The following is a 14,710-nucleotide window of genomic DNA, read 5'->3' on the forward strand; positions in this document are numbered from 1 at the left end:
TACTTATCCAGAAATGATCATTACGTTGGCAGCGAAATAGCACTAGGTGTTAGAACTCAGTTCAACAACCTTGGTACTTGAGTTCTGGCTAAGAAAGAATTTAGAGTCAAGACTCAAATTATAAGAATAACTTTATTTAGGAAGTCACAGAGGTAGAACTAAATAATAGAAGAAATGTGTTCAGGAAATTAGTTACAGTGGGGGTGGGAGGGAGAGAGGAGGGAGGCTTGTCTTGAGAGATGAAAGAGGGAGGAAATGTGGGCATGCTCTAGAGAGAGAGTACTTTTGCCTGGGGTCCCTGTCTTAAAGGCTTTTCTCTGGAAGTTCCAGGGAAGGATCTCAATAGAATATTCATCAGCTTCCCAGGTGCGCCCCCTCAGGGTAGTGGTCTCCACTAATTGGCCAACGCCAGGGCAGGGGTCATTAGTCATCTCAGCTGGTCCTGATGTCAGCCATGGCGCTGCTCCATCTGATTTTGCTGCTTCTCTGGGCCTGGAGCTGAAACACAACTGTCATCTTCAGAGATAAATCTTAAGGGAGTGGTGGTGCAAGAGCTTGTAGTTTTGTCCATTGCTAGGTACCAGGGGCTCTCTACCCTGGTGACCCTCTGCATGTGGTCTATTGTCTTACTCTGCTCTTGTCTAACTACCTACCACGATTATGCTTATCAGAGAGGGACAAGAAGAAATGAGTCTGTGCTCTTGTCCAGACAAGAAGTCAGAATACAACATTTAAAATTTTTTCTATCTGCCACAACTTTCTCTAAAGCCAAGGAGCAAGTACTATCCTAGAATTATTGTTTAAATCACATTTCAAACTTGAGTAAATTTGGCTCTTCCTCTGTGTGCAAAGCGCCAATAACACAAATTAAATAGTTTTCAGGAGAATGACTTAAAGGCAGTATAAACTTCATGATGTGATGACTTTATGCAGCTTGTCTGTCAACCCATATGGTAACTATATTCACTCATTTAACAAATATTTATTGTGACTATGAGCCAGGTATTGTAATCACTGAAAAGGCAGCACTGAAAAATAACTTAAATCTCTGCCTTCCAGGAAGTTTACATTCTCTAAAACAAGGAATTGTTTTTTAATTTAAAGCCAATTCAAATCATAGCAACTATCCAGCATATTGTCTATTCATCATAGGATGGGTTCTTACATAGACCACTCAGCTTATATATACTGCACAAGAAATATCACATTCCACTAGGTATTTTCAATAATTTGTGTGTATAAAAATGTATCTGTATTTGTGTAAGGAATTAGCTAAGTGAGCAAAATAACTATTTTAGTAAAAATTATATCCATGATATATTAAATTCAGGAGGCTGAAATCTGTTAAATGTCCACATGTTTAGCCAAGCATACAAATCTGGTTGCAAACATAGAGGTATATTTTCAGAATTTTAAAATGACTTGCTGTTTTCCTAAAATAAATAATGGTTCGGGAAAGGCCATCTTAGAAAGACTACTTTATTAACAGATGCTTATAAATGGAAAGAAATAGAGGAGAAAGAAGGTGAAGGTGATTTTGGCTGGAGGGGTTTGAACTTAGGAGACTGGGAGAGAAGCAGTACCATAAAGAAAAATATTAAAGTTGGTCATGAATAGAACTGCTGTTATAATGGAGAAAAATTGATATGTTTTCAAATATACTAAATTTGATGTGACAGGAAGATATTCAAGTTAAAAGTCTTCTTGCATGAAAATTTTAGAATAAGGCGTAGGCAAAATATCTGGAGCCCTCTGGGTGTCCTGGGCAAAATGGTTGACGTAGGAAAAAGCGAAATCTCTAAGAAAAAATAGCTTGGACATGAAGGGCAGAATCCTGAGGACTGAATCTTTAGCAATAATTAAGAGTTCAGCTCCAAACCTCTGTGATCTCTCTCTCTGAGTCTTTAGACTTTAGATTGTGATCTCATCTGATTATAGAGCTGACTTGGCTAAATAAACATGTTCCCTATTTACAGCCTTGTAATTTAAATCTTCTCTGATATGAATAGATATAAAGATGCAAACAAAATACTGGGCAAATGCTTGCAGTAAACAATGAAACCATAGTATGTTCAAGCAGAGAAATGAGGACTACATAAGGCTATAAAGAAGAGTTCTATGAAAAAATTTATTTCCTATGTTTTAGTTTTTATGAACATTTCTATCTAGATTTATATATTTTTAATTAGATTTTGAAAGCGTTAGGAGTCAAATATAGTGTACTTGAGGGAGAGCTGTAAGTGTTGGATATAACTGAGAATAAGACTCAGAACCCATATTTACCTATGGCAAGTATGAAATAATTTATTTGAGAACTTGAGGAGTAAGAAGTCAAAGTTATTTGCATATGCTCATATTTATTGAAAAAATAAACTTAAAAAGGAATAATCTCACAAATCAAGACAAAAATAGTAATGCAGTTTTTAGGTCATGGTTTCATAAGATTTTTGAAGAGTACAAGTATCTTATTGTAAGATGTTCCTAGAAGTCCTAAAGACAGACAGAGTGGCTAGGGAAATAAATTTTTTAAAACCTGACATTTTAAAATTTTAGTAGCAAAGTGAAGGAATGACAGGAGAAAGAGAAGCGTGCAGACAGGTTCACTGGTACAGACTGACTTTGAAGAACATGTTTAGAATTCTGACTGCCTTCTAATAAAGTGAAATATTATGGGCATAACTACATATCTTGTTGAGTATGATGAATGAAGAGGCAAGATTGGAGGTGGATCAAAAATGCATGTTAAGAAGTTGATCTGGTAGTTGTATGCAGCACACTTTGACATTAGAAGTTGAGAGGAAGAGAGTTCTAAGTACAGGAAGGTTCAAAGGCTATCCTTGAAAAATTACATAATGGGCTCAATCACAGACTATGAAAAAATTGCTGAGACCATCTGACCCTCACTCAATTTCAAAGTCCAAAGTTATTTGTGAGTTTATAACTCATAGCCTTAAATAGCCATAGTTCCAAGCTGAAGACCAAATTATGAAAAGTTAACCTGTTCAATAACATAATCAACTCAGGAAAATACATTTTTAACTATTTCATCTATATGGGTTTAAAATTAGATCCTTATTGTGTTATCTTAGCTTATTTGGGAACTCCTTGATTCTAAATTTTGGTTTTAATAATGAAGTTATCAGCCGAAGCCGGTTTGGCTCAGTTGTAGAGCGTCGGTCTGCGGACTGAAAGGTCCCAGGTTCGATTCCGGTCAAGGGCATGTACATTGGTTGCGGGCACATCCCCAGTAGGGGGTGTGCAAGAGGCAGCTGGTCGATGTTTCTCTCTCATCGACGTTTCTAGCTCTCTATCTCTCTTCCTTCCTCTCTGTAAGAAATCAATAAAATATATTAAAAAAAAATAATGAAGTTATCAAAACAAAAAGAACAACCAGAACTATTTTACTTTGGGTGCAGACACAACAGCTGGCCTGCAGACCAGGCCCTTTAGTATGTGCTTACAGTTGGCTGACATAGTAGCTGTTTATAATTTTTTTTTTATTGAACTTATTGGGGTGACAATGGTTGATAAAATTATATAGGTTTCAAGTGTACAATGCTATATCATCGGTGTATTGTGTGGTGTGTTCACCCAAAGTCTCTTCCTTCACCATTTATCCCTGTTTTACCCTTTACTACTACCTTCCCTCCCCTTTCCTTGTGGTAACCACCACACTGTTCTGTTTCTGTTTTTCTCTTTTTGCTATTCCCTCACCTTTTTCACCCAGCCCCCCAAGTTCCCTCCCTCTGACAGCTGTCTGTCTATTCTCTTTATTCTGTACTGCGATGGCTAGAATTAAACCACTTTAATTTGTTCTCAGCTTCATTTCTCTATTCTCACAAGCCTTCAATTTAATAACTTTCTGACCTGAACTAGGTTGAAATTGGAGCAAAAGACAGATTGTGGTTTTTGTGAAGGAATCCTACCCACTACTCTTATTATTTTTTAAAGTGCTGGGTAGTCCCTCAACTTTCACAATTTCAAAAATTGTTTTTTGACTTTTTAAAAGGCTCTATCCTATGAAAAAGAGCAAATTGGTTGATATAGATATTTTCTCACTCTTTAAGGCACAGGGCAGTGCCCACTGTGCAGATCTGACTTATTAGCCAGACACAATGTTCAGGGTGCTCTGAAGGGGATCGCTCAGGGCGACTCACATCTTCCTATCTGCCTTTTGGCTCTACTGCCTAACACTAAGGATTAGGATTTATAAATGTTGAATCACTATGTTGCACACTTGAAACTAATATAATATTGAATGTCAACTATATTTTAAATTTTAAAAAAATGAATGCAATGCCATGTTAGACAAAGGGAAAACCTGTGTCCAGAAACAGAGTTTAGACTGTTGTTAAGTCAGGGAAGATAAGGACTGAAAAACTCAGGCACACATAGGTCCTTGATCATGATAGTAAATGCTCTTTTGGCAGTTTGACCAAGGCCAAAGGTATATTGGAGCAGTGGAAGAGTTAGAGGAGAGATTAAGTAGAGATAAGATATAGATTACCTTTCTAAGATGTTTGGCTATGAAAGGGAAGTGATGAAAAAAAGACAAGAATCTAGGGAGGTTTCTACCTGCTGTCATTGTTTTTAATATAGAAGAGACTTGAACACAGGAAATGCTATGAATGATTGAGATGGTGAGTTTGAATATTTATGAGGGAGAAGAAACAATAATGAAGTTTCCTGAGAAGGTGAAAGTATACTGACACCAAACAAATTAATAAAAACCTATATGTCAACTTAGCAAAAGAAAGATAAACAACCCAATCAAAAAATGGGCAATGGACCTAAATAGATACTTTGGGAAAGAGGACATAAGGAAGACCAAGCGACATAAAAAACACACTAAGTTACTAAACATCTGAGAAATACAAATCAAAATGACAATGCAGTACCATCTCACACCTGTCAGAATGGCTATTATCAACAAATTGACAAGTGCTGGTGAGGATGTGGAGAAAAAGGAACCCTCGTGCACTGCTGGTGGGAATGCAGACTGTTGCAGCCACTGTGGAGAAGAGTATGGAGTTTCCTCAAAAAACTAAAAATGAAGCTCCCATTTGACCCATGATCCACTTCTAGGAATATATCCCAAGAAACTAGAAACATCAATCAGAAAGGATATATGAACCCTTATGTTCATAGCAGCACAATTCACTATAGCTAAGATTTGGAAACAGCCTAAATGCCTATCAGCAGATGAGTGGATTAAAAAACTGTGGAACAGCCAAAACTGGTTTGGTTCAGTGGATACAGTGTCAGCCTACAGACTGAAGGGTCCCTGGTTCGATTCCAGTCAAGGGCATGTTGCGGGCACATCCCCAGTGGGGGGTGTGCAAGAGGCAGCTGATCGATGATTCTCTCTCATCGGTGTTTCTGACTATCCCTCTCTCTTCCTCTTTTGTAAAAAAATCAATAAAATATATTAACAAAAACAACAACTGTGGTACATCTACACAATGGAATACTACACTGTGGTAAAAAAAAAAAAAAAAAAAAAAAGAAAAGAAAAAAAAAGAAGGAATTCTTACCATTTGCAACAGCATGGATGGACCTGGAAAGTATTATGCTAAGTGAAATAAGCCAGTCAGAAAAAGATAAATATCACATGATATCACTCATTTGTGGAATATGATGAACAACATAAACTTATGAACAAAAACAGATCCAGAGACAGAGAAGCATCAATCAGACCTTCAAACCTCAGAGGGAAGGTAGGGGAGGGGAGAGGTAGGGGGTAGAGTTCAACCAAAGGACTTTTATGCATGCATATAAGCCTAACCAATGGACACAGACAACAGGGGGAGAGGGCATGGGTGGGTGGGGGTGGGGTGAATAGGGAAATAAGGACACATATGTAATACCTTAATCAGTAAAGAAAAAAATAAAAATAAATAAAATAAAAAACCTATATGTGCCTGGCTGGTGTGGCTCAGTGGTTGAGCATTGACTTAAGAACCAGGAAGTTATGATTCAATTACCAGTCAGGGTACATGCCTGGGTTGCAGGCTCAGTCTCCAGTAGGGAGTGTGCCAGAGGAAGCCAATCAATGATTATCTCTCATCCCTCGGGGGATGTCTGACTGCCGGTTTAGGCCCGATCCCTAGATGGATCCTAAACTGGCAGTTGGACATCCCTCTCACAATCCAGGACTGTTAGCTCCCAACTGCTTGCCTACCTACCTGCCTGCCTGCCTGATTGCCCCTAACCTAAGGTGACCAGATGTCCCGCTTTTGATGGGAAAGTCCCGATTTTTAACAATTTGTCCCAAGTCCCGCAGCATTTTAAAAAAGTCCCGATTTTTGGAAAGAATGCAAGACAAGCTAGGGAACAGCGGGAGAACGGGAAGGGAACATACGGTTTTCGGCAGCCATGTGGCTATTTAGCCAGGATATGAGTTTTATATTATTTTTGTTAATTTTATAATGTTAAACTTTAATAATAACAAATAATTGTTGAGAACTGATTATGGAGAACTGCTTATCAAAGTTCACATTGTTGGTCAGTTGTTAGAATTCGACCACCATTGTTTGGACTTAATGAACAATGGCATTTTTGGGGATTGGCAATGACGAAAACATTTTGTAACTGTCTCTCAGAAGATACACATCGTACTGCTTGCTAGTAATCTAGTTAAACAAGTGATGTCATTACAAATCAGCTATTCGGATAATTTAGGTAAGTAACTTATTTATTTATTTCATAAATACATAAATTTTCTTGAATTTAGCAGACAGTACTCATATTATTTATATTTTATAGTGGTGGCAAAAAGTCTAGTGCACGCCTTGAAGTGACACAACTATACATAATTTTTTTATTTATTATATTTGTAAATTGTACTTATGTTGAAATTTAAAAAAATATATTACAATACTATTTTTGCATTCTATGAAAATTTTTGTTGCTCCATATAGATCAAATTTTTAATCAAGAACCCCCCCCCCCACATGCCGACACCGGTTTGGCTCAGTGGTAGAGCGTTGGTCTGCGGACTGAAAGGTCCGGGTTCGATTCCCGTCAAGGGCATGTACCTGAGTTGCAGGCACATCCCCAGTGGGGGGTGTGCAAGAGGCAGCTGGTCGATGTTTCTCTCTCATCGATGTTTCTAGCTCTCTCTCTCTCTCCCTTTCTCTCTGTAAAAAATCAATAAAATATATTTTTTTTAAAAAAGAACCTCCCCACTCCCAGGTCAATGATGTCCTGCTTCACCAATGTTAAAATCTGGTCACCTTACTCTAACCACTTCTGCCTGCCAGTTGAATCACCCCTAACCACTCCCCTTCCAGCCTAACTGCTCCTCTGCCATCCTAATTGCCTGATTGCCCCCAACTGCCCTCCCCTGCCAGCCTGGTCATCCCAACTGCTCTCTCCTGCAGGCCTGGTCACCTCTAACTGCCCTCCTCTGCTAGACTGGTCACACACAATTGCCCTCCCTTGCTGGCCATCTTGTGACCACATGGGGTTGGACATCTTGTGTAAGAGTGGGATAGCCAATTTGCAAATTATCGATATATAGGATTGATGTAAACATTAAAATTCTAATGTTCCTAAAGTTATATAATACCATATTATAAAAAATGTTATATTTAATGACTTCATATGAAAATATATTCACCTAAAGAATAATAATAATTTCACTTTACAAAAGACAGTAATATAAATGTAAGGAAACAAATTGGCATTTTTGTGATACATTCAAAATTGTTATGAGAAATTAAGTTAATTTGGTTAAATTTTGTCAAAATTAATTAAACTAGAATTTCAGAATTACCGTCTGGATATGAAGGAATATTGTGACCATCTTTCAAAGTTATTTAAGATTATCCATATAGTACTTTGATTAGTTTAGCTACTACATGTACGTTGAGACTATTTCCAAGTAGTCGATAACGCTGTTTCACTGTTATATTCTCAGGAAATCCTAGAAAAGAGAGATAACAATTTGTAATACAATCATTTGTATTAACTTCAGAGATAAAAGGATATATCCTTTAGTAAGAGTACAGTGATCATTTACATAAATAAGTTCCTAAGGTCTCCACAAAGTTCAATTAACAAATGAGAATTTAGAGATTTAGAGCTGAAAACATATGTAAGAGTACCTTGTACACACAATGTGATGTTGTAATATCCCATATCATACTATGCGCTGTGCCCACACACATATATATAACATCCACAGTACTCCTAGATATTTGGATATTAGTATATTTTAGGAAAAACAGTGGCTAACATTATTTCACAATGTCTTATTTAATAACAGGTTTTTGAAGATACAATTCATATTCTATAAGAGTCACCCTTTTAAAGTGTACAATTCAATGGTTTTTAGTATAGGCACAAATTTTGCACACATCTCCATTATAATTCTAGAACATCTTGTTGTTGTTAATCTTCACCCGAGGATATTTTTTCCATTGATTTTTAGAGAGAGTGGGAGGCACAGAGGGGGACAGAGAGGAAGATGCAGGGGGGTGGGGGTGAGAAAACATTGATATGAGAGAAACACATAGATGAGTTACCTCCCAACTGAGCCTAAGCCAGGGCTGGGGATTGAACCTGCAACTTAGGTGCATGCCCTTGACTGGAAATGAACCTTCAACCTTTTCATGCATGGGCAGATGCTAACATCAACACTTGCCAGGGCAATTCCTGAACATTTTAATCATCAATTCCAGAACACTTTAATCATTCCCATCCCAGTAGGATCAGGCCTAAACACGCAGTTGGACATCCCTCAAGGAGTCCTAGATTGGAGAGGGTGCAGGCAGGGCTGAGGGGCACCCCCCTCCCCACCCCACCCCCCTGCATGAATTTTGTGTACCAGGCCTCTAGTCCTATCTAATAAAAGAGTAATATACAAATTGACCATCACTCCAACACACAAGGTGGCCACCCCTATGTGTACACAAGATGGCTGCCACAAAATGGCCAGCAAGGGGAGGGCAGTTGGGAGGGATCAAGCAGGGGAAGGCAGTTGTGGGCGATCAGATGCCCAATGCAGGAGCTACCCCTGGTGATGAGTGCACTCCCACAGGGGAAGCGCTGCTCAACCAGAAGCCAGGCTCACTGGTGGCGGCAGGAGCCTCTCTCGCCTCAGCATCAGCGCTAAGGAGCAGCAAGCCAAGGAGAAAGGAGCAGCGAGCAGGCAGGGGGTAAGGAGCGAGGGGTCCCAGACTGCGAGAGGGCACAATCCGCACAGGCCACAAGGGCCTCTAGTTTCATATAGATGGAACCATACAATGTGCTGCTTTTGTGTCTGGCTTCTTTCACTCAGCAAAATGTTTTCAAGTTTCATTTATGTTACAGAATGTAATACTTCATTCCCCTTCTATAGCCAAGTAACATTCTGTTGTATGGATATACTAAGTTTTATTTATCCATTCATTCTGTTGATAGAAGTTGTTGTTTTTTCCCCCCTACTTTTTAATTATTATAAATATAGCGGTTATGAACATTTAAGTATACGCATTTGCGTGGACATTTATTTTTCCTTCTCTTGGATACCTACAGGGGTGAAATTGCTGGGTCAAACAAAAACTCTATGTGTAACATCTGAGAAAGTGTCAGACTGTTTTTCCAAAGTGGCTGTGCCATTTGATAGTCCCATCAGCAATATGCAAGTGATCCGATTTCTCCTCGTCTTTTTCAGCACTGACTTTTTTGTGAAATGGTATCTATTATAGTTTTGATTTACATTTCCCTTATAACTAATGATGTTGAACATCTTTTCATGTGCTTATTGGCCATTTGTCTATCTTCTTCAGAGAAATATCTACTCAAATCCTTTGCCCATTTTAAAATTTGATTATTTTTCTTTTTATATTTGAGTTGTAAGAGTTCTTTATATATATTTAGGATACAAGTTCCTCACAGATGATTTTTTTATATTGTGCTTCCACAAATGAACTTTCTTATGTGAACTTCTATTTGCTACATTCTTTTTCAAAACAAAATGGCCCGCGGATACTACATTTGCTGGGACAAAGCCTTGTGAGTATCAACATCAAAGATTATATATGCCTCAGAGTACAGAGCATGTTAGTTACACTGTTAGAAATTCACATTCAGTAGCTTTTGGCATAGGAATTATATCAAAGTAAAGCAAGTAGATAATAAAATTAAGGGAGGCAGGGTGGGGAGTAGAGATTAGAGATTAACCAGAGAATTTATATGCACATATGCATAGCCCATGGTGAAGGCCTGGGAGGCGCCAGTGTGGAGTTGGTCCATGGGAAAAAGAAAAGAAAAAGAAAAAGAAAACAAAGGAGACATCTGTAATACTTTCAACAATAAAGATAACTTTTAAAAAAAATTATACAAAAAAAAAAATCAATAGAAAATACAATAAAAAAAGAATAGCAGCATTTCATATATTTGTGAGGACCAAAAGGTGGGTAGATCTGATTAAGGTAAAGTTGCTTCATCAACACTTGACATTATATTTACTACAATAAAATAACATTGATTGCCATAGTAAAACTATATTTGCAATTGAGCATAATAATAAAATTGCTATTATAAAGATAATATGTCTTAGTCAAGTACATTAGTCATCTCAAAAATTAGTAAGTTCAAAGTATTCAGAGGTACAAATATACCTAAAAACAGACTTTTAAAATATTGTAAGGATGATCTTTTGCAATATAAATTTGAGAACAAGTCAGATTTGTAAAAATTATATATGTCTGTGTATTTTATATATAAATTTAGATATTAAGATCTAAGCTAGCTATGGAAAGATTACATATTAAAAGATGTCTTTCAAAAAACTTAGATGCATTAAAAATAATAATAATCCTCATAGACAAAAAATATTAAAAAAAAAAAAAAGAATAGAATGAGGTCAAGTTAGCAGCTTTCCTTTAGTAAGTGTAGATGAGTGTTCCTCTCTTCCAAAGCCTGCTCTCTCACAAATGCATACCGCTAGTCAGTCACAAAGAGAACCAGGACAAATGTACGGAAAAGTCAATGCACATCCATCATTGCCAGAGGACAGGCAGCTCACACAGTGCCCATTTTGGACCCAGAGTCAATAAAGTCAAAAGCGCATGGGAAGGACAGTTCTGTCATAGTGCTGCTCAGTGGTGACATCAAGGCAAGTCTGACTATACAAACAGATCACATATTTGAAAAAAAGTTAACCAATGAAAAAAATGTTGATGATTTAAAAAATAAAGGCTGGCCGAAACCGGTTTGGCTCAGTTGATAGTCAGCCTGTGGACTGAAAGGTCCCAGGTTCGATTCCGGTCAGGGGTATGTCCCTTGGTTGTGGGCACATCCCCAGTGGGGGGTGTGCAAGAGGCAGCTGATTCTCTCATTGATGTTTCTACCTCATTATCTCTCTCCCTTCCTCTCTGTAAAAAACAATAAAATATATATTTAATAAATAAATAAATAAAGGCTGATACTTAAAAATTTTAAATTATGTGTCAGGGTGTAAACATTTTACATATACTAACTTACTTGTCACAACAACCCTATGAATTTGGTGCTGTAATTATCCCCATTTTATAGATGTGTAAACTAAGGCAGAGAGTAATTAAGGAACAGCTAGATTCAAACTCAGTCAGACTCTGGGGTACATGATTAGGTTCAATGTTATAAAACTGATGAGTATTATTTGAAAAAGCTTTCAAATAAAACAGGAATTATTTGTTATTACATAATAAATCTCTTTTCTCCCTTTAGTACTGTTGAAAATACCTTTGATTGTTCATTGTAAAAAAAAAAAAAAAAAAGAAAGAAAGAAAGAAAGAAAGAAATAATAACAAGGAGAGCAGACTGGGAATTCTTGAGTTTAGCTCTCAGCTCTTTGTTTTATGATCTTCTCATTCATTTTGTGACATAAACTAAGACAAGGAAAGTCTATGTTTTTCTTAAACAACACTCCCCAGGACGTTTGTGACTGAATGAGATCACCGAGAAAAAAGTGGACTACAAAATAAACAACTACATGGTTGCTGTGACTATGTTCAGAAAATCAATTACCAAGACGTAGTCAAACTGCATTAGCAGTTTGTTACTCTGCTCTAAAACTTCATCTGTAATCCATTATTTAGAATTTAAAACATGATCTATTTAGCCCATTTTGTGCTTCAAGAATAGTACTGTATTATAATACTATTATAATGTTTGATTTAGCAAATTGGCTTTTCTGCATTCAAACTTCAGAGCCATCAAAAACACATTCCCTCCTGGTATAGCCCTGGAAGCACATTAAGGAGGTCTGTCTTCCCCCTTCGCAAGAGCCAGGTACTGGGAGCACAGCCACCTCAGCCTAAGACATGCCATCCATACAGGGCAGAGCACAGGTGCCACAGCCTCAGACATGCCATCCATACAGCGGAGGGCACAGGAAGAAGGACCAGGAAGAGACAGGGCTTCTCTAAGAAGTAAAGGCAATGTGTCCCCATCTCTTAATAGCAACAGCCCCTAGAACTCCCAGACTGCGAAAAGAGTTAGGACTTTGTCTTCCTCTACAGCTGTATCTATTTTAGTTTTGTTCCTGAGATTCCCTGCATCAGATCCCCTAATTTTCATAGCTTCTGGCACCTGTGTCCTGAGTCACCCTTTCTTTCCATTAGGACAGCTCCTTCTGGATGCTTCTCCACATTCTCTTTTCTCCACTTAAACTTTGTAGGAAAGGACATAAGCGCATGAGTGATAAGAATGGATCTTTGAATGCAAAAATAATAAATAAATTCGTCAACCTCCTTTTAATTTCTTCATAAAAAAGACAATTCTAGGCATTTTTTCACACAATCTAATGTTGGGTTATTATTAAATCAGGACCACTGGGAGCAAGAAAATAAGCTGGAGAAAGATACTATTAACATCCATCCATGAAGGAGGCAGGAAATTGCTGATTTGGCTCTCTGTTCCTGAAAATCACTCAGGACCATAACCAGAGTAAAGGGGAAGGGACACAAGTTTAAAGGGACTGGTCTGAGGCAGGCTATAAATGAACGTGAAAGGCGAGGAAAGAAATATGTCAATAATGGCACAATCAGGAAAGAAATAAGGTTTCTTACATCCATCTGTCTAAGCAAAGATTTCATAAAATACACATATGAGTCCCTAATGAATTTGAGGATCTTTAACAAAAGCTGATATTTGCATGTATCCCACATACCAAATTCTGGAGGAAATCCAAGGAGATTTGCAATTTCTTTAGGAGTAAAATATCGAAGTTTAAGCATTAACAATTTTGTTATCTTTTCTTCTTGTGACAAATTGGTAAGAGATTTGTAGATATTCTCAATCTGTAAGAAAAGCCCCAAGATAACTGATAAAGTATACTGCAATTAGATTTGTTAAGACAGACTTTCAAACTACAGTGGGAAGGCAGGGGGGGGGGGGGGGGGGAAGGTCAATGGGGATAAAAAAAAAAGAAGACATGTACTACTATTTATAATACCTTAAACAATAAAATAAATAATAAGTTCTTTCTGCTTACAAAAAAAAAAAAGAAAAGAAGAAAAGATCACCTTTTGTGAGACAGTTTAAAAACGATAGAATGTCAGCTATAACACATGACAGCACAGAGCAAAATATCTCTTCAATAAACTACATAATTGGCTCATCAATGGCAATATAAACTTCGAAAATGAACAAAAGCTCAATGTTCAACAGATCAGGATATTTGCAATGTATCTGTCATTTTTGATTTCTCAAAATTAAATTAGAATATAAATGATAAAAGACAATATAACAAAAAATAGAGGAAAATATAAAAAAAACTTGATCAATCAATGAGGTCAATTTTATGTTTAACAGATACATCATTAAAATGTTTATTGTTTGTTATCAATTTCATAACATTTTCTTAAAATAATAAAATATACTTAATAAATATGATTTCTCAAATACAGATATTCAGTTGCCTCTGATAGGATTTTAACGGGTAGATTTTATTAATAGTGAGTTTAAATCATTATAAAAGAGGATAATGTGATTTCAATTCAAACATATTCAAAAGTATAAATTTTGCAAAATATCAAACTTATATTCAACCGTGATACCATAAAGAGTTTATAATTGAAATATTAACAAAATGCTTTGCTAAAACATGGACTTCTTTCCCTAAAAATCATAGTATGTGCTCCAAAAGAAGTCCCCAATTTTTAGATATTTGTAGAAAATTTTAGAGAAATTAACTGTTGCACACTGAATGCCAATTTCCTCTTTGTGGAATAAAAAATACAGAAGGTAAGAAAAAAAAGAAAATAAAAACAAAATATTCTTTTTACATAAACTTATGCAGCAAGAACATTTTCTACAGTAAAGAATTACAATATCTGAATATAAATATGAATAATATATATGTCCATTTTCAATAGAACATGTAAAATTATTTTGCTATTTTCAAATTTTAAGTATTAAAAATAATTTTATTTAAAATAATTTTCAAATAATTAAATTCTAAAGCATCCACAGTACCTGCACATCCTCTGCAGTCTGTAATACAGATCCTGTCCCTTCTATGTACCTCCCATAACTGAAAAATTAACACAAATATTATCTAATGTATTTGTTAATGCAAAATTTCTTAAATATTTCCTGAACAAATTAATCAATCTACATAATTCTATCCTTCTGTAACATTCTGATATCATCATATACATAGGCTTAATGATTTAAAAATAACTGGATGAGAGATATAAGATCATTTTATTTAAGCTTCTCAGACACTAAATTTGGC

General features: G+C 36.5%; 1 protein-coding gene across 4 annotated transcripts in view; it reads right to left on the bottom strand.

Annotated features, from left to right (window-relative positions):
• Positions 1-128: 128 nt before the first annotated feature.
• The window catches only part of TRDMT1 (tRNA aspartic acid methyltransferase 1), a 49,425-nt gene continuing 34,843 nt past the window's right edge, over positions 129-14,710 (bottom strand). For 2 of the 4 annotated variants that reach the window (XM_084871303.1, XM_084871306.1), the window contains 3 exons: positions 14,449-14,506; positions 13,142-13,271; positions 6,685-7,927 (listed from right to left, as the gene is read on the bottom strand). In XM_084871303.1, coding sequence (XP_084727429.1) covers positions 7,827-7,927; positions 13,142-13,271; positions 14,449-14,506 — 289 coding nt within the window. In that variant the 3' untranslated portion in view covers positions 6,685-7,826. Of the gene's footprint in view, positions 510-6,684; positions 7,928-13,141; positions 13,272-14,448; positions 14,507-14,710 lie in introns of those variants that run through there. The other 2 variants (XM_084871305.1, XM_084871304.1) reach the window with 2 other exon arrangements.

The sequence above is a fragment of the Pipistrellus hanaki genome (assembly GCF_964339955.1).
Source record: "Pipistrellus hanaki genome assembly, chromosome: 1".
Lineage (NCBI taxonomy): Eukaryota > Metazoa > Chordata > Mammalia > Chiroptera > Vespertilionidae > Pipistrellus > Pipistrellus hanaki.